This window comes from Vicugna pacos, chromosome 16, assembly GCF_048564905.1.
Source record: "Vicugna pacos chromosome 16, VicPac4, whole genome shotgun sequence".
Lineage (NCBI taxonomy): Eukaryota > Metazoa > Chordata > Mammalia > Artiodactyla > Camelidae > Vicugna > Vicugna pacos.
The window spans coordinates 48,455,021-48,474,623 of NC_133002.1; the positions used below are offsets into that span (position 1 = coordinate 48,455,021).

Genomic DNA, 19,603 nt, shown 5'->3' on the forward strand with positions numbered 1-19,603 from the left:
TGAGCCTCTGGAGAATTTTATAAGCTTAGGCTGCCAGGATCCCAAGGGTAGATCAGGGGAGAAGGTAGGAGAAGGCTCTGTTTGGGGGATGCAGTGTTTCTGAACCCCAATCGGGGCACATGCTGATCTGATGGGTCCGGAAGAATTGAAAGGCCTGTCCTGAGCACAGTGCTCCTGGAGGGGACTGAAGTTGGTCCTTGTTTTGTTCTTTTTAAAACTGTGGCAAAATACACACAATATAGAAGTTACCATTTCAACCATGTTAAAGTGTACAATTCAGCATATTAAATACACTCACAATGTTGTGCAACTGTCACCACGATCCAGTTCCAGAACTTTTCATCACCCTAATGAAGCCTCAGACTCGTTAAGCAGTCACTCCCCATTCCTCCTTTTCTCAGCCCCCAGCCACCACCACCCTGCTTTCTGTCTCTATGATTTGCCTATTCTGGATATTTCATAAAAGTAGAATCATGCGATATTTGTCCTTTTGAGTCTGGCTTCTTTCAGCTGTTTTCAAGGTTCACCCACACTGCTGTGGGCATCAGAACTTCATCCCTTTGTATGGCTAAATGATATTCCATTGTATGGGTAGACCACACTTCCGTTACCCATTCATTAGTTGAAGGACACTTGGGTTCATCTCTTTCAAGTTATCATGAAGAGTGCTGCTATAAAGACTCATGTACAAGTTTTTGTTTGAACATCTGTTTTCCATTCTTTTGGGTATGTGCCCAGGAGTGGAATTGCTGGGTCATATGGTAACTCTCTGTTTAACTGATCAAGGAACCACCAACAGTTTTCCACAGTAGCTGAACCATTTACAACATCCCCACTAGCAACATACGAAGATTCTAATTCCTCCACATCATTGCCAAAATCTGTTATCATATTTTTAATTTTTTTAAATAATGGCCATCCCAATAGGTGTCTTAGTCTTTGGTTTTTCAAAAGACCCAAGATTCCCTGTGTGGAGAGCAGGGCCCTGAGGTAGAGTCTAAGCTGAACATCAGTAGACAGGAGGCTGGAGAGAGCTTTATCTGTGCCCAACATCTGTGCTCGGATGCAGAGAGATGCACCCAGTCTAGACACTGCTGCTCTCTCATAAGAACTGTATAAGCCGGATGTCCCTCCCCTAACAGCCCCCTTCCACCACACCAGCCCTCCCTCTGTAATGGGAGCCCACCAAGGGGGCTGCTGGCAGCCTCCTCCCCTGGTCCGGCCCCTTCTCCCCACACCAGGCTGTTGTCTTTGTTCTCCAAAGTGTCCCCGACAGTTACCTTGTTGTTGTAATTACTGTTCATAATCTAATTAAATGTTATATTAATGGATGACATAGAAATACACAAACAAGCATTCAGACATTATTTCTTGTGCAAACACAGTAGAATGTTTTAAAAGACACAATCTGAGTCATACACAATATTCATTAGCTGTCAGATCAGGTGTGGATGAGACAAGTAAACAACTGGATGGGAGGAGATTGTCAGAGTCTACATGGTTCAATTTTTCAACCACTTTGCAACGTCCCTTAAACTCACCCTCCGCCTCAAAGAATCCAAAGCTGGACGTTGGAGATGGCATCTCATCGGTGTGGATTTCATAAGGAAGACGACTCAGAACTGCAGGGACAGACCCGTAATCCAAGGAGAGGCCTTGAGAAAGATCAGTGACTGTATACTTACTCGTTAGATGTTAAAATGAGTTTCACAGGTCAAGTTGTGTTCCCAGAAGTGATGTCAGTCCTAACCACTGGTACCTGTAAATGTGACCTTGTTTGGAAAGAAGGTCTCTGCAGATATAATTGAGATCATTAGGATGGGCCCTAGTCCAATATGACTGGTGTCCTTATGAGAAGACAAGAAACACAGAGACACACAGGGAGGATGCCATGTGAAAACAGAGGCAGGGACTGGAGTGACGCAGCTGCAAGCCAAGGAAAACAAAGATTGCCATCCAAATCGGGAAGAGATAAGGAAGGATTCTACCCTGAATCTCAGAGGGAGCGTGACCCCGCTGACACCTTGATTTTGGACTTTGTCTTAGTCAGCATGGGCTGCCACAGCACACACCATGGGCTGGGTGGCTTAAACAACAAGCATTTATTTCTCACAGTTCTGGAGGCTGGGAAATCCAAGATCAAGGTGCCGGCCGACTCAATTCTTGGTGTGGGCTGTGTCCTGGTTTGCAGACAGCCGCCTTCTTGCTGTGTCCTCATGTGGTGGAGAATGAGATCATCTCTCTTGTCTCACTAATCTCCTTATGAGGACTCCACCCTCAGGACTTAATTACCTCCCAAAGGCTTCACTGCCACATACCATCACACTGGGGATTGGGGCTTCAGCATATGAATTTGGGGGAGCACACATTCAGTCCACAACAGACTTCTAGCCCCAGACTGACAGATAATAAACTTGTGCTCCTTTAAGCCACCCAGTTTGTGGTCATTTATGTAAGGCAGCCCAAGGAACTAATACAATGTGTAAAGTATGTAGGTGACTTTTTAACGATTCCCATCTTTAACTGATCTTTTGAATAAACCCACCTCCCACCCAGTCCCAATCATCCAGGATAAGCAGGCCAATCGCACAGGGCCCTGAGCACCCCACACAGCAGAGCAGGCTTAGCCAGAAACTCCACCTGGGTTTGAGTCTCGTCTCTGCGACTCACATGTCACCTTGTAAAAGTCCCTTCTCTACCCTACACCTCAGTCTTTTCTGCTGCAAAATGGGGTCACTCACTCATGCATCCCACACATAGTTTCTGAGCATCACTTTCTGTCCCAGAATCTGAGGGCAGTGAGTAGATAAGGTCCCTGTCCCCGTGGAGCTCAACCTGCAGAAGACAGAAAATAAACATGGAAACACACATCCACACAAAAACCTAAGGCTGAGATCAGAGCTATAAAGAAATTGAGACCTGATTTGTGTTCATGATGTGTGCAGAATGGGGCCTCTCTTCTCCTGGACTTGGCGGTGGAGACGTTGATGGGGGTAGGGCCTGAAGGACAAAAATGAGCAGGAGGTGAGGTGGAGGCGGGCAGGAGCAGGCAAAGATCAGAGCTGCAGGACCAGGAAGATTCAAGCAGAGAGCAGGGCAGGACAGGGCAGTTCCCTGGACAGAGCAAGACCTAAGGGATGTGTCCAGTGTGAGAGCTGGATCTGGGGCCTGGGGCTGGGGCCCCCAGGGTGCCCTTCTCTGAGCCTTGGTTTACTCATCCATGAAGTGGGGGTATTCAGGTAAGGTTAAGCTGCTGTAACAAAGAGACTCACAATAAGCCTATGACTTAAGGAAGATAATGTATCTAACAGTCCATGGTGAGCATCCCATGACCCTGCTCCATGCAGACATCTGAGGATCCCGTTCCTTTCATCTCTTTTCTTCCCATCCCTTAGGACAACATTCTCCTCTCCATAGCCAATGGCCTGTCCATGACTGACTTGTGAGAAAGGGAAAGAGAGAGACAAAGGGCCCTACACTCTCTGTCCAGTTTCCTGAGGGACTCACATCATTTCTGCTCAATTCCATTGGCAAGAAATGGCCACATGGCCATTCCAAAATCCAAGGGAGTCTGCAAATGAAATTCCGGTCATGTGCCTGCACAAAGGGGCATGGATTTAAAGGACGGCTCGTAGCCTCGGGTATAGTGATACCTCCTTGCAGGGGTGCCATGTGTAAAGCACCTGGCACTTAGTAAGAGCTCAATAAAAGTGTACAATGTCACTGAGGTCAGGGCTCCCAGGGGCCTTGGAAACTCTCTGGTCTAATGTCCTTATTTCTTCACAGTTAAAGAAACAGGCACAGAGAGGAGAGACATCTGCCCCAGTTGCCCAGTGGGTAAGGGGCAAATCTGGTCCAGAAACCTGTTTGAGATCCTCAACCCCATCCTCTCATATCTTATTTCAAATTACCTGGTCCAGCTCCACTGGGGGCTGGGCCGAGAGCAGGGATCCAGATGACCTCTCCACCAGGTGGCAGGGTTGGGGACAGGATCCTAAGAGGGACCCTGTGCTCCATGGCAGTGCCCAGGCCAGGCTGCACAGCTCTGTGACCAGGTAGGTGTGGTCCTGGTTTCCTAGACAGGAGGCAAAGCCACTCTGTGACAGAGGGCCACACCCAGCCCCTGGGAGGGGAAAGCGGGCTGTGAGCAGCTGTCACACTGGGACGTACCAGTAGGTGCCTGGGGAGGATGGCGTGCCGGGGTTTCCTCCTCCTCCTCCTCACCAGCGCCATGGCCCAGGGGGAGTATGGCGTGGTCCACGTGGTGTCAGAGAATTGGAGCAAAGACTACTGCGTTCTGTTCCGCTCCGACTACGTCACCCTGCCCCGAGACCTGCACCATGCCCCGCTCCTACCCCTGCATGATGGCACCAAGACACCGTGGTGTCCAGGAGAGGACTTCTCCCACCAGGACCACCCTGGCTTGCCCAGCCAGCGGCCCCTCCGCCAGACCACCGCCATGGTCATGAGGGGCAACTGCAGCTTCTACGCCAAAGGCTGGCTGGCTCAGGGCCGAGGTGCGCACGGGCTGCTCATTGTCAGCAGGGTCAGCGACCAACAGTGCTCAGACATCACCCCGGCGTCCCAGGACCCCCACAAGCCCCTGCCAGACCTCACCATCCCCGTGGCCGTGCTCCGCTACACTGACATGCTGGACATCCTCAGTCACACCCACGGTGGTGCCGGGGTCCACGTGGCCTTGTATGCACCCCCAGAGCCCATCCTTGACTACAACATGGTGGTCATCTTCATCCTGGCTGTAGGCACTGTGGCTGCGGGTGGCTACTGGGCTGGCCTGACCGAGTCTGATCGGCTGCAGCGGCGCCAGGCCCAAGGGGGAGGGGAGCCTGGTGGTCACAATCAGCAGGAAGCAGTGGCAGCCCAGCGGGGGCACGAGGAAGAAGACAAGGACATGCCAGTGGACTTCACACTGGCCATGACGGGCGCAGTGGTGGCCATGTCCTGCTCCATCATGCTGCTGCTCTACTTCTTCTACGACTGCTTTATCTATGTCATGATCGCCATCTTCGGCCTGGGCGCAGGCACTGGCCTCTACAGCTGCCTGGCACCTGTGGTGCACCACCTGCCCCTGCAGCAACACCAGTGGCTCCTGCCTGGCCGGCGGGCCTGCCTGCAGCTGCCCCTGATGCTGCTGGCCATCTTGTGCATGGTGGTGACCGTCCTCTGGGTTGCCTACCGCAACGAGGACCGCTGGGCGTGGCTCCTGCAGGACACGCTGGGCGTGGCCTACTGCCTCCTCGTCCTGCGGCGCGTGCGCCTGCCCACACTCAAGAGCTGTGCCTCCTTCCTGCTGGCCCTGCTGGCCTTTGATGTCTTCTTTGTCTTTGTCACACCCCTCCTCACCAGGACTGGCGAGAGCATCATGGTGGAGGTGGCCTCGGGCCCAGCAGATTCCCTGAGCCATGAGAGGCTGCCCATGGTGCTCAGGGTGCCCCGGCTGAGCTTCTCGGCCTTGACCCTGTGTGACCAGCCCTTCTCCATCCTCGGCTTCGGGGACATAGTGGTCCCGGGCTTCCTGGTGGCCTATTGTCACCGCTTTGATGTGCAAATCCGCTCACGCCAGGTCTACTTCATGGCCTGCACCGCAGCCTATGCCGTGGGCCTGCTGGTCACCTTTGCTGCCATGGCCCTCATGCAGATGGGCCAGCCTGCCCTGCTCTACCTGGTGTCCAGCACCCTGCTCACCAGCCTGGCTGTGGCTGCCTGCCGCCAAGAGCTCACCCTCTTCTGGGCTGGCCAGGGCAGAGCCAAGGCCCCTGCTCGGCCTGTGCCAGGGCTCTGCAGTGCCCCTTCAGTTGGCTCTGAGCAGAAGCAGGAGGATGCAGTAGACGTCCACAGAGCCAGTGAGGTTGAGGGGGCCACTGACCACCTGGCAGAGGATTTAGACAGCAACCTTGGGCAGGACATGGCTGAGATTGTCATTATATCTGAGGATGAAGCCACCAGTCTGGACAGCCACAGTGACAGCTCCGAGGGCTGGAGCGATGCCAACCTGGATCCTGACGAGCTGCCCTGTGCCTCCCCTGGGGCCTCAGAGGAGCTGATGCAACTGACGCCCTCAGAGCTGGGCCACACTCACGCCCAGGCCCAGGCACACGCCCATGCCCATGATGCTCACCTGCCCTGAATGGGGCTGCAAAAGAGAAAAGGCCTGAAGGTAAAGAAGAGCATGTCAACCCAGGCTCCCTTGTGAACCAGGCTCCTGGGACATGTGCCTCCTGAATATCGCAGAGCAAAGCCATGCATGGCAAAAAGAAATCGGGGCATTAAAGATATTCCATATCTACCAGACGGAGCCTCTTTGTCTGTTAGGACTGTAAGAAAGCAGTGACCACCGAATAAGTCCATGCAGGGCCAGGAGGGTCCTTGGCACAGGACCCACCCCATCCCTGCAGCCCTGCCCCAGCCTCATTGCCCTTCACCTCCTCATGCTCAGGTCTAACTGAACCATCACTGTCCCTTGATCACCTCACGTCCTCTCCCTCTCTTTGCACATGCTGTTCCCTCTGACTGAGATACCCTTCCCATTCCAGACAGAAATACACCAACCTTGCTCCCTGGCTCACTGGAACATTCCTAAGCAGCCTTCAAGCGTCAGCTCACATCCACGCGTCCTGCTAAACACCACTGCTCTAGGTGTCCTGGACAGCAACTCCATGTCCGGTGTGGTCCTGCCTTCATCTACCTGTTGCATCCACAGACCTGAAGGAAGCACTTGCTGTGTACACCAGCCTGAGATGGACACAGAGGGAGGCTGCTTTCCAGCTAGGGAAAGGGTGGGGGATGGGGAACAGAGAAGAACCAACCTGAGAATTGTCTCAAAGAGGGGCTGATGAGATTGGTGGTGGAGTGGGGGAATTTAGGAGACCATGGCTCTAGTCCCATGCTTCCTTCCCTGGCTCTGGATGGTGGACCAGTCTCTTAACCACCCCCCTGGGCCTCAGTAGTCTCATCTTCAAAATGGGACTTATAATACCAAGTCCACCTGGAGGCAAGGGCATGGACAAGATGATCCCTTAGGGACCCCACAGTTTCTCAGGCCATACGGTATGTTTATATGTTGCTTATGCAGAAGCAACAAACTCTGGGGTGAGGGAAGGTGTCTGGAGGGGGCTATGTTGGAGGTGAGGGAGTCATACCCCAGGAGGCAGGGTGGGACAATGATCAGTTCTAGAACCAGTGGCCCACTGGAAATTCCAGCTCCATCACTGAGCTGTAGTGTGTCACTGAGCAAGTGACTTAACCTCTCAGTTCCTCAGTTTCCTCACCTGTAGAATGGGGTAATAATAGGACCTACCATGGGGTGTTGGGGAGGTTTGACTGCACTGGCTTACGTAAGATGACTGACACAAGGCCCTGCATGTAAGAAAAGCAGTGTGAATGTTAACTCTGTTTCTATTACTCCCTTCTGTGAAAACCTTTCAGAATCAAATCTACCTCCTACAAGCCTTTGAGTTCTGGCCCTGACTTCCTCCCCTTCACATCCAGCATTCCTGCCTCTAGCACCCCCACCAGCGAGTACACACCAGCCTCACCACACACATCTTCCCCCAGGGCCTTCCCACCTGCTGGTTTCTCTGCCTGAACTTTCCCTCCTCCTACCCCCAAAACTAGGTCTGGCCAGTTTCTTATCCTTCCAGCTCCAGCTCAAATGCCCCCTCCTCAGGGAGGCCTTCCTTGATGACCCTTCCTAAAGTAGCCCCATCCTCCATCACATCACCATAAGCCCTGTTCACCAGTTTTCTCATCTCCCCTAGTCACATCAGCTTCATGAGAGCAGGGGCTTCTCCATCTTGTCTGTCTGTGTAGCACAGGGCCTGGGATATAGTAAGTGTTTGGTTTACATTTGTTGGAGGAATGAATGGATGAATGAATGACAAGTTGATCCAGCCTGAACTGCAGAGGAACAGGGGACACTGTAAGGGAAGGCCCCATGGCACAGGCCACGTTCCAGGGGTCCTGCAGGGCCTGGGTTGGTGTGGACATGAGACTCTGAGGGATCTGGTTGGGCCCTGGAAGTGGGGAGTAAGGTGGCCATCAGGGCGGCTGATGCAAGTAAAGGGCATCTCAAAGAAAGCCCTGCTCACGGGGGACGAAGTGCAGCCCCCTCAGTAAACTGCACCTGAAGGCTGGGAGGGACCTGGGCCAGGACACTGACCGGAGGTGCCGGCAGCCCCTCCCACCGGAGCCAGGGACCATCTGGCCTGGACAGAGCGGCCTCCGCAGGCTCTGGCTCCTTCCCAGCCCGGCCGCCTCCCCGCTGCTGACCCGCGTCCCTGCGCCTGTGAGGGTGGTCTCCAGCCCTCTAGCAGATCTGTAGGGAGGGCTGGATGGAGCTGAGGCCTCTTGGCCCCCCTCACCACCTAGACTGGGGGACAAGGGAACTCCTCTCTCTTAGGGACTTGCAGTCAGGGTGGCTCTGAGGCCGCTGGACTAGAGCTCCCTGCGGCAGGGCTGACGCCTGCCTCCAAGGAGAGGATTCACAAGGCAGAGGGTCTGAGGAAGGAAGCCCCCCAACCTCAGCCCCCACCCACATCCAAACAGATTCAGGGAAGGATGAGTCCAACTCTATCCTCCCTGTTCTACCCACAGAGGCAAACACTCAGAGAACATTTTATCTATAAAATATGGGGGGGTGGGGGGTGGGTAATACTACCTACCTCCTGCCTCCAAGGGTTGTGGCAAGTGCTAAACCACCCAGGCGAGGAGCTGAACCGACTCCAGAAATCTTGCGGTGCAGCTGCCGCTGCTGTTCTTTGCTGGCCCAGCATCCCCTGCTCCTGCCCTGACCCCAGGACTAGGGTCCTCTTTTAGCTGCAGGCTCTGCCTCCCTTGGCCAATCTGCTTCCCAGGGACTGGGCCGAATCCAGATGGCTGGGCCAAGCTGCCACCAGTCAGAGGCGCCCAGAGCTGGCAGCCCTCATCTGAGTGCCAGAGGGACACAGGGCATTGCGCATGTGCATACACACACACGGGGACTGCACCCTCAGGCAGCTAACGACAGAGCAAGACAGTGGTACCAGGGCCTGACCATCTCCCCCTGACTCGGCCTCCTCTGAAAGGCAGCCATTGCCCCAAGCCCCGCTGGCCAGCAGAGATGGTGGCAGACAGGCCTGCATCCCAGTCTGATGGTTCTCCTGCCTTCACCTGTTTCCTTCTGTTCTCCTTTTGCACTTCGAACCCCACCTGAGCATCTGCTCCCTGCAGTGCCCCATGTGTGACAGGTGAAAGCTAAGGTAGGACCAGGGGAGAAATGAACCCCGGCTCTGGGGCTGTGATGTGCTCAGACTGACCAGCATTTCTCTTTGTGGCCTTATTTAAGAATTCTCTCCCAGCAAAACCCCTTGAACTGAATAGTCACAGCTTGGGGGTGGGGGTTAGTTAATGAAAAGTTTGGTGCTGGAGCTTCTGGTTTCCCTGGACAGTGAGAATCAGCAAGGACCTGAGAGATGCTCTGTTCCACAGATGAGTAAAGGAAAGCTCAGAGAGGGTCAGGACTTGCCCAATGTCACACAGCAATGGGACAGCAGAAATAGGACACAACTCTGGTCTTCTGCCTTCCAGCCCAGCAGCTGGGATCAGCTTCCTTCCTCAGCCCCCGTTCCCTCTGCACACCCTAGTCTGCAAAACATGCCTCTCCAAGGAAAATCGTGGGGTTTTTCCATGCTCATCTAGAAGTAACTGTGTGTGGAAGATTTGTGATTCACCATCAAGCATCTCCTCAGCTAGCACAGGAGGACACAGCTGAACTCTGAGTCACTGACACTTGGGATTCAAAGCCCAGCATTGCTATTTGTTTGCTGGGTAATGCTGGACAACCAAGGCCACCCTTCTGTGCTTCGATATCCTCTTCTGTAAAATGAGATGCTAAGACTTACATTGTGGGTTTGTTACAAGGATTAAATGAGGGGAGGTATGTGCACACACAGTTAAGATACGCTAAGCACCAAGAACAGACTAGATACACACGTTATCTCATTACATGGTGCCCAGGTCTTAGAGCAAAAGTTTCCAGGACAGCACCTGGCACACCCCCAAATGCCATCTTTCCCAAATCAGCTTACGGTTCCTCTGGGTGATGCTCCCAGAGGTGGAGTCATCCTCATCCCTTAATCTCTCCCACTCCTGCCCAGCGGGATGCAATATGAGGGTGGGTGCCTGGCGGTTAACAGTGCAGCATCACAGAGCCAGAAGAGGGATCCCTCCGCAGTTGGACTGAAACGCGGAAGGTTTTGTGTCTTTTTTCCTGCAACCCTGAATTTTGAGTGCTCCTGTGCTGCCACCTGCAGGTCAGTAGGATAAGAGCAGGCAGGCTCACGTCGTAAGGGTCCAGGGAATTTTGGAGTAATTATAATAAGGGGTGATATTCAAAAAATATATATAATAAAGTACCCATCAACAAAGTTGCTTAATTCTTAAAGCTGATTGTAATAAATTGAACGGTGTCTCCCCGGAAGATATCCACGTCCTAATCCCTGGAACCTGTGAATGTTATCTTAAAAGGAAGAAAAAAGAAGACAACTTTGTAGATGTGATTAAGTTAAGGATCTCGAGGTAGGGAAATTATCTTGCATTATTCAAGTAGGCCCTAAATATACTCACAAGGGTCCTTATAAGAAGGAAGCAGAATAGAATGACACACACGGGATTGGAAAAGGCCGTGGAAGATGGAAGCAGAGATTGAAGCGATGTGGCCACCAGCCAAGGCTCACCGGCAGCCACCAGAAGCTGGAGGAGGCAAAGAACAGACCCTCCCCTCAGAGCCTCCGGAAGGAGCACTAGTCTGATAACCCCTTGATTTGGGCTCCGTAACACGGATTTCAGACTTTCGGCCTCCAGAGCTGGGAGAGGATAAATGTCTGTTCTCTTAAGCCACCCAGTTTGTGGTAATTTGTTACAGCGGCCGCAGGAAATGAAGTCACAGGTCAACAGGCATCCATGGTGCAGACTGCCCATGTGCCCAGCACCGTACTTGAGAACTAAACATCCTCAGAGCTGATGAGACAAAGACACAGCGGAACAGCAAAACTGAGTCCTCCCACGTGTTCCTGCCTCCACAGGGGAGTCAGTGAATGAGAGACAGGATCTGGGGTCTCAGTTGCAATAGCCAGTGATTGTGTTCTCAGTTCAGGCTGCTTTATCAGGCCCCAGGGACTTCTTTTTATTGTTATTTTATTGTGCTTTGGAGAAAAAATGGAAAGCACAGAAAAGTAGAAAAAAGCACAATAACTTGTTAAATTTTTGGAATAGTTCCATTCTGTCATTTATTTTCCATTCACAGGTTTTTATTTGTGTATTTCATTTACATAGTTTTTTATTTGTGTTTCACTTAGATAGTTATAATCAAAATGGATACATATATTGGTATTTTGCTGTAACTACTCTGTGTGCACTTTGAACCTTTATTTGGAATGGGATATGTAGTATTCCACAGCTGATATAACTTTCTAGATTTCACGTTCTCTTTATTGGATGTTTGGTTGGTTTCCTTCAGCCCTGTGAAGAATATCTTTGGCTGTAAGTTACTTTATATGTTTTAGAAACTTCCTATAAGATAGATCTAGTCATTTTATTTCTGGGTAACTCAGGGTATGAAAATCTTTAAAGATTGTAATGCATTTTGCTAAATTATTTTCCAAATCATGTGTTTCTCAATTTATCCTCTGTGTGTGTTATAAAATATGGAAGTGACCATTTTACCACACCCTCACCAGTATCTTTGCCAATTTGCTATGATGAAAAACAGCATCGCTTACAATTTGCATGTCTCTGATTAATAGTAAAGTTGAAATTTTATTTCTACATTCTGGTCTATTAACAGGATGCTCTCCATTCTGGAATTTAGCACAATGTTCGATTAGTTACCATGTCCTGTTGATTCTACACTAGGAAAATCTCTAGGATCCATGTTCTACTTCCCATTTTTACAGGCTTATTTCAAGATGTCACCTCTCACCTGGGCCATTAGGGTCCTTGCAAAAGAAAAAAGCACAACTATTCTTGGTCATGTCCTTCCAGCTTGAAAGACGTTGGATGGCTCCCTACTGTCTGTCAAACCAACTCCAGCTCCCGCCCATCTGTGATCAGCTTTCCTACCAGCCTGGCTTGCCTCCTACAGCCCCAGCTGCCCTGTGTATGCAGCCTCCACACTTGCGCACCCAGCTCCACGCCTCAGCTCCACCTTCCACTCACTTGGAATGTGCTCTTCCACCTCTCCTAAAACCTGTGCACTTTGTATCCAGAGATTCACGCCACACTCTCCAGCAGCCCCCTGCAGGGCCCTGTCCAAAGTCCTGGACACAAACATTACACAGGATGTAGTTCCTGACTCAAAGGGTTTCACATCAGGAGCTGGTGGATGAGGGCATAGATTTGCACATTCTGATTAAGTAAGGCCCTTTGGCTTCAAGGAACAAAAGCCCATTCAAAGTATCTCAAGCAAAAAGAGGAGCTAATTGGAAGGATACAGGATTTCTCAGAACACCAGGGCAAACAGCCCAGTTAGGGCTCATGGGAATTGGGAATTAGAGAACTGTCAGAAAGCAAAGGCATCCTCTCCCTCTCCAGCCTGCACAGGCTCTGTGCATCCACGTCCTCTCCTCCCCTCCTGAGCCGGCGCCTCTGCGCTCATTTTGCTCTTGGCTCCTTGTAGCACTGCACCATGGTCTCTGGGCCCAGGGATCACCAGCAGTGGGCAGTGGTCTCTGTTCAGACGCCATTCAGATTCTCAAGAGAGGATGAGCGGGGTCTTGTCATAGGCTGTTGGTGAGCCCATAGTCCAGTCAACGGCAGCTGGAGGTGGACAGCAGAGAGAGCAGGGTCAGAAAGGACAAAGGGTCGTCAGCATCTGAATTTTGACACATCCCTAGGTGATTCCTGTGCTTATAAGGTTTAAGAAGCTCTGCTTTAGAGCAAGTGTTCTCAAGGATCGGCATCAGGCTCACCTGGGGACTTGGCAGAAATGAAAATCCTGAGGCCCTTCCCCAGGGCCTGGAGGGGGCTGGGAAGGAATCGGGCACTTCACAGGGGTGCTCAAAGTGAGCCCCACTGCCTGCCCTGTTTTCCAGAGAAAATTCCCACCTTCTTTCCATGGTGACGGGCCAGTGCCTGCTCCTCACCTGCCACCTTGTGGGGCTGGCAAAGCGATACTACCACACAAGCTGTTACCAATAAATGAAACTCACTGATGCTTGTTTCTGCTGGTCAGAGGCACGTCAACCCTCCCTGCGGTCCTCCTTTTCCTATTCAGGCAACAACTGGGCGGATGATTTCTGTTGTCCCTTCACAGGTTGCGGGTTTTTAGTGCCCTTGTTGCTTCTCATCTGTATGGGTTTCCTATGGCTGCTGTAACAAATTACCACAAACCAGGAGGCTCAAAACAACAGAAGTTTATTTTCGCACAGTCCGAAAGGCAGAAGTGTGAAATTCCGGTGCCAGCAGGACCATGCTCCCTCTGAAGGCTCTAAGAGAGAAGTCTTTCCCTCTTTCAGTTTCCGGTGACTGTAGGCATTTTTTGGCTTATAGCTAAATAAATCCGTTCTCTGCCTCCATATTCCCATGGCCTTCTCTCTTCTCTGTGCGTCTCCAATCTCCCTCTGTCTTTATCCTGTGAGAACACTTGTCATTGGATTTAGGGACCACCGTAACCCAGGATGATCTCATCTTGAGGTTCTTAACAATTACATCTTCAAAGATACTTTTTCCAAATTAGGTCACATTCACAGGTTCTGGGTGGACATATATTTGGGGAGGGGGGCACCATTCAACACACTACATCACCATCCCTGCCAAATGTTTGGGACCAGACCAGGGCCAAATGGTGTCTCCACCCCATCCCCTTCCTTATCTAGAGTAACTGCAAATAATGAGCTTTCTGGCCAGCTCCATTTTAGAGCCAGAAGGAGAAGAGTGTCAAGGCATAGCCCCTCTTCTCAAGGAACTGATGGTTGGATGGCACCAGAGCAGCCAAGAGAGATGCCGCCTTTGCATATCTGCCCGCGGCAGTGCCCACGTCTGCCTGCCATCTCCTGTCAATTTCCAGAGCTGCGGCTGGAGGATGGGAGAGTGGCCTGGCGGGGTGGGGGGAGGCGGGGAGGGGTTGGAGTGTCCTGGTTGGCGTTCTGGGAATTGCAATGCTCTCAGGGCTCCCAAGATGCCTATGCCCTGCCTTCTACAGTTTCCGTTTCGCCAGTGCAGGAGGTTTTACGAATGCCAGAACAGCAGTTAAGGATGGGATGATCAGCCAAATGGCACATGCTTGGGCCTCAGCAGCCGGCATTCTCTGCCACCAGCCTCAGGGCCAATGGAGATGAGACTTTGCAGAAAACAAGCTGGTGTCCAGAAAAGGCTCATCCCAGACGACCTCTGATGTTGTTAGCTCAGCAATGATGAGTTAAATGAGGAACATGCAGCCCTGGCCCCACTGTGCTTCTCTGAGGGATGCTGAGAAGAACGTGGTCCCCTAGCTAGGGACCGCAGAACACAGACCAGGAATAAAAGGAAGCAACTAAGAGACAGGAGAACTGAGGATAGGGCATTTGTTGTGGAAATAAGCAATTAGGTTAGACCTGGGGTTTCTCTTCACTAATCAGGTGTGTGAACTTGAAAGAGTTCTTAAAGAACCTCTGCAAATCATTAGAAAAAGACAAACAATGCAAGAGGGGAAAATGGGCAAAGAATTTGAACCAGCATCTTACAGAAGAAACACAGATGGCCAAAGAATCATGTGAAAAGATATTTGATCTTTCTAGTAATTAGGGAAACAAAATTTAAAACAACCGGAACACAAGTGGGAAAATTGGTGACATCTGAATAAAGTCTGCAGTTTAGTTAATAACATTGTACCAATGCTAATGTCTTTGTTTTGATCACCATATATGGTTATGCAAGATGCTAACATTAGGAGAAGCTGGGTGAAGGGGCTATGAGAACTCTGTCTTTTCACAACTTTTCTCTTAGCCTCAACTTATTTCAAAATAAAAAGGTGACCAAACAACTACTGTAACAACCATAACAGAAAGCAACAAAGAGATATCACTGTCTACCCAACGGAGTGGCAAGAATTATAAAGATTAATAAGACCCAGCACCGGAGGTGGTGTTACTGAAAAGCAGGCTGTCACACATACTGTTGGTGACAAATGATTTGATGCACATGTTTGGAGAGCACTTTGGCAGTGTCTATTACAATTTCATTGTGAGTGTCCCTGGACCCAGGAATTCCATGCCTTGATATTTCCCCAAATCCTTGCACTTGTATTCAGAGGCATGTCCAACAATATTCACCATAGCCCTATTTCTAATAACCAGGGGCAACCCGGATGCCAACAGAGGAAAGGTTAAGTGATATAGTACATCTAACCATGAAGTACTGTGTGGCAGATAAAAAGAATGCGAAAATGTTTCTGAAGCCAAAAATTATAAGCTCATCGATGTGAAGGAAAAGTCCAAATAAAGTCATACATTTATAAATGTACATATACAAATGTATATGCCGACCCCGAAGTCAGAAACAGTACCCTTTCAACTGGCGAAAGTTCCCTGCGGAGAGGACAGGGGGACAGGGATTGGGGCGGGGGGTGGGGGGGTGTTGCCAAGGGAGCTTTTGCTTTTTCTGTATTCTTTGAATTTTTAACATAAAAGTTTGTGTATTACTTGTGCAAGTGCCAATTATTAGTTAGCACTGGTCGTGCCTGCCCTTCCCGAGTGGCCCTTGGGCTTGGCTACGTCCTTCCATCACTTTGGCTCCACTCGAATTTCCAAGGCTGGATTCCCCAGGCTGAACATGCAGAAAAGCTTCCAGGACTTCCTCCCTCTTCCTTCTTTCCCACAAGCCCACCCTCCTGAGTTGCAGATGCTTAACTGCAACTCCTTAGGGCAGAGAAGGGGGTCGTGGTTCAGAAGAGGCTGCAGGAGGGGCAGGGAAAGACCCAGCCAGGGACTCAGACCCCATCAGGTCTCTCCCCTTTTTATTTCTGTTTCTCTTGGAGGGACTTTCTCACAAGGTTAGAACCCTGGTCACTAGAGAGGAAGGGAGCCTCTTCCTCCAGTTCCAGCTAGAAAGAGTCTACAGGTCAGGTCAGGCCCGCTTGGATCAGGTGCCCATATGCAGGACCAGAAGGATGGATACCATCATAGGGAACCCCGATCAGAACCACATCATTCACTTGGACAAAAGAGGCATTTCTCCTAAACAAGAAGGCATTCATGTCCTAGAAAAAGGGAAAGAGTCCTAAGCAGACAAACCAGGGGGCGTTCAGCCCATGGCTTGGCCTGGATGCCTCAGGACTGGCTCCTTAGCAGCAGGAAGGCCTCGGGAGACCCGTAGCATCCCCTGTTCTTGCCTTACCTCCTCCGCCCAGCTGCTGCTGCTGCCATCTGTGCCCAGAGTGCACTGGCTCCTGACTCCCTCGACCCCCTCCTCAGGGCACCAAGAACCTTGGATGCTGACTCGTCTGACTTTTTTCTGCAACCAGCCTATCTGGAAGAAAGTTCTTTTTGATTTTAAAATGTCAGAGTTGGAAGGTTCATTGTCTCAGAAAATGCATCATTTGTATACAATGGATGGGCCCACCCTACTTTCCAGGATGCTGCCTTTCAAAGAATCAGATTTGTTTAGCGCTAAGAAGCCCCTGGAAGGTCTTCTATTTTAATCCCCTCATTTTGCAAACAAGGCAATGGGCACAGAGAAGTTTCCCCAATAATACCAGCCTTCAGTTAGAAGCATTGGCAACAAGGAATCCTAAAAATTAATCAACACTTGGGGTTTCCATCAAATTCTTGTAAACTATTTAAGGAAAAAATATAGTAACAAAAACTTTTCCTGGATAGGTATGCTTTTTTTTTTTAAGGCTTGAAGTAATGGGGTTTTTTTAAGCCACAGAAATATTAAATTGAATTTTTCTCTTTTTGTGCTTTCATCACAAAATGTTTTATCTTTACATGTCTTTGATCTGCAAATGGCGATGAATCTTGGCTTCATGTTTCTCTGCTCTTCACCTCCATGTCCGGGAATTTAGGGAGCTGGAAGCCAACACCTCAGGGCACCGAGAGAATCACGACAGAAGAACTCTTTGTAAAAGAGTTGCTTTAGTCATTGGTCACTCTTTCTGATTTACCTAGTTTGTATATTCACATTTGTCTTCCTTAAAGAGACATATATCCCTATAATGATCGTGTTTAGTACAATTTTTCTTCTCTAGCCTATTTATAATTTTGATTCCAAAACCTAAAGTCATTGGCCCTAACTTGCAAGGAGAAAGCCACTATTGTGGATGAACATGCAAAGCCCGTGGGCCTATTGTTGGACACAAAAGCCCCTCTGTGACTGGAGCGCTGATCCCCCACATCACACAGCACAAGGAAAAGGGCACACACTGTGCTCATGCTCTGTTTAACCCTCCTGAATTTGTAAACAACTGAAACATAACACAAACAAGTTTTTTTTTTTTAAGCTTGCTGGTGTTTTTAACTCAATAGAATGTTTGTTAATTAACTTCATGAGCTTTTTTTTTTTTAACCCCAGATTATCTCGGCATTTGAATAGACTCCACTGGCTGGTATGAATGGAGTGGTTTCTTTGAATACGGGCTGATTTCTGTGTATGTGCTGGTAACAGTCAGGACACGCTAGATTATGGTGCAATAACAAATGACACCCGAATCTCAGTGACTTGACAGAAGTTTGTTTTCTACTCATGTTACATGTCCCATAAGGATCAGGAGGCAGTTTGGAGTTTACTGTAATCATTCAGGTACCCTGCAAGAAGGAGGCTCCTTCTTGACCTCTGGATGCATATTCACCCTGGCAGATGGAGAGGGACTTACACAAGCAATCAAATTGAGACAGGAAGGGGGCAGGGCACAGCCATTCAAAGAATAACACAGCAATTAATAATACCAGAATGGTGAAAGGTTCAACCCCCAGTAAGCCTTGAGGCTCAAGATGTTGGGAGATTTGACTTCTAGCAGAACTTGAGCTTCATTATACACCCACTGTAATACATTAACATGATGAATAACATGCCCACCGGTGCCATGACAGTACTAAGGCTAGCCACAAAAGGTCAAAGAGGGGGAAATGGCCAACTTCCTGGGAATCCCAGCCCCTTCCCCAGGCTAGTTAGACTGGTTCTTCTACTTATTAGCATACGAAGCTAACGAGCCCATAAAAACTAGCAATACAGCACCTTGTGGGTACCGCCTCTCTCTCCCTCCTCTTCAGAAATGGCCCACTCTGTCTATGGAGTGTGTACCTACTTTTACTCTAATCTGAGCACCCAACCCACAAACCTCGTGGCCTTTCCTCTTACCTTTTGAAACAGCCTATGCTCTATGCAGTTATGTATCTCTCTAAATAAATCTGCCTTTACTCAACTGTAGCTCACTCTTGATTCTTTCCTGAGTGAAGCCAAGGACCCACACTTGGAGGGGCACATCCCAGGGGTTCAACCAAGGCTTGGGACATGGCCGTCCTCACGTCCCACATCCGTTTTTCCTGCATCAAAATGCTCCAGCCCGAAGTGCACCTGTCACTTCCCTTCACAGCTCATTGGTCTGAACTAGTCACATGACCCTACACACCAGGAAATCCAGTGCCTCATGTGCTCACCAGGCCTCAGCATATACACACACCACTCACAAGAGCCCCACCTCCAGACTGCGTCCAGGTAAGTACACCAATTATGATCAAGGCTTGGATGGGACTGAGGAACAAAGACAGCCAAAGTCACAGAAAATGTTCACCTAATTTTATGGTATGAGTTGTATCTTAATTTTTTTTTAAATTCGTGTGATCCTCCATGGGGGAAAAAAGTCATAGAGGTGCTACTGACTCTATCAGGCAGAGGCCAGGGACACTACTACATATCTACAATGCACAGGACAGAGCCCACAACAAATTGTGCCTTGGTTGAGAAGCCCTGATTAGAGTAATGCAAAGTTTCCATTCTGAAAACACAGCACAAAAATAATTCCTTAAACTCAAACAAAAGTCTGCCTTGAGTTCACCACTGCCTGTTGACTTGGCCATGAGGTCGGTGCTGCAGTCTCTGGGAAGTCATGTGGAAGCATCCAGAAGATGGGCTGCAGCTTGGCCCTGTGCAGGATGGTGACCAGATCCCACTTCTGACACCTGCTTGTAAGTGGCCTTGACTCCAGGTACCAGTTAGCATGCCTGATGCAGGAAAAATGGATGTGGGGCATGAGGAGGGCCGGCCGTGTCCCAGGCCTTGGTTGAGCCCCTGGGATGTGCCCCTCCAAGTGTGGGTCCTTGGCTTCACTCAGGAAAGAATTCAAGAATGAGCTACAGTTGAGTAAAGGCAGATTTATTTAGAGAGATACATAACTGCATAGAGCGTAGGCTGTTTCAAAAGGTAAGAGGAAAGGCCACGAGGTGTGTGGGTTGGGTGCTCAGATTAGAGTAAAAGTAGGTGCACACTCCACAGACAGAGTGGGCCATTTCTGAAGAGGAGGGAGAGAGAGGCGGTACCCACAAGGTGCTGTATTGCTAGTTTTTATGGGCTCGTTAGCTTCGTATGCTAATAAGTAGAAGAACCAGTCTAACTAGCCTGGGGAAGGGGCTGG

The 19,603-nt window shown here is 50.0% G+C and overlaps 2 protein-coding genes across 2 annotated transcripts; one reads left to right on the top strand and one right to left on the bottom strand.

The window, feature by feature from the left end:
* LOC116283645 (uncharacterized) lies at positions 1-4,461 on the bottom strand. Its single transcript, XM_072939098.1, has 7 exons — positions 4,372-4,461; positions 4,171-4,216; positions 3,912-4,075; positions 2,920-3,000; positions 2,742-2,835; positions 1,542-1,655; positions 1-217 (listed from the first exon to the last, which is right to left on the bottom strand). Exons 1-7 carry the CDS (start codon positions 4,459-4,461, stop codon positions 18-20), a joined length of 789 nt encoding a protein of 262 aa, XP_072795199.1. The 3' UTR covers positions 1-17.
* Positions 4,142-6,310, top strand: SPPL2C (signal peptide peptidase like 2C). The gene has a single exon (XM_006220332.4). It carries the CDS (start codon positions 4,190-4,192, stop codon positions 6,146-6,148), a length of 1,959 nt encoding a protein of 652 aa, XP_006220394.3. The 5' UTR covers positions 4,142-4,189; the 3' UTR covers positions 6,149-6,310.
* Positions 6,311-19,603: the final 13,293 nt, after the last annotated feature.

Bases quoted from the DNA above. Each gene is read 5' to 3' on its own strand.
- SPPL2C (XM_006220332.4), top strand. From the start codon at position 4,190: ATGGCGTGCCGGGGTTTCCTCCTCCTCCTCCTCACCAGCGCCATGGCC.
- LOC116283645 (XM_072939098.1), bottom strand. From the start codon at position 4,461: ATGGCGGTGGTCTGGCGGAGGGGCCGCTGGCTGGGCAAGCCAGGGTGG. The intron at 3,001-3,911 runs GTAATTTGAAAT...TTTGTCCTTCAG, and splicing joins CCCCAGTGGAGCTGGACCAG to GCCCTACCCCCATCAACGTC. The intron at 1,656-2,741 runs GTGAGTGACCCC...ATCTTTCTCAAG, and splicing joins ACTATGTGTGGGATGCATGA to GCCTCTCCTTGGATTACGGG.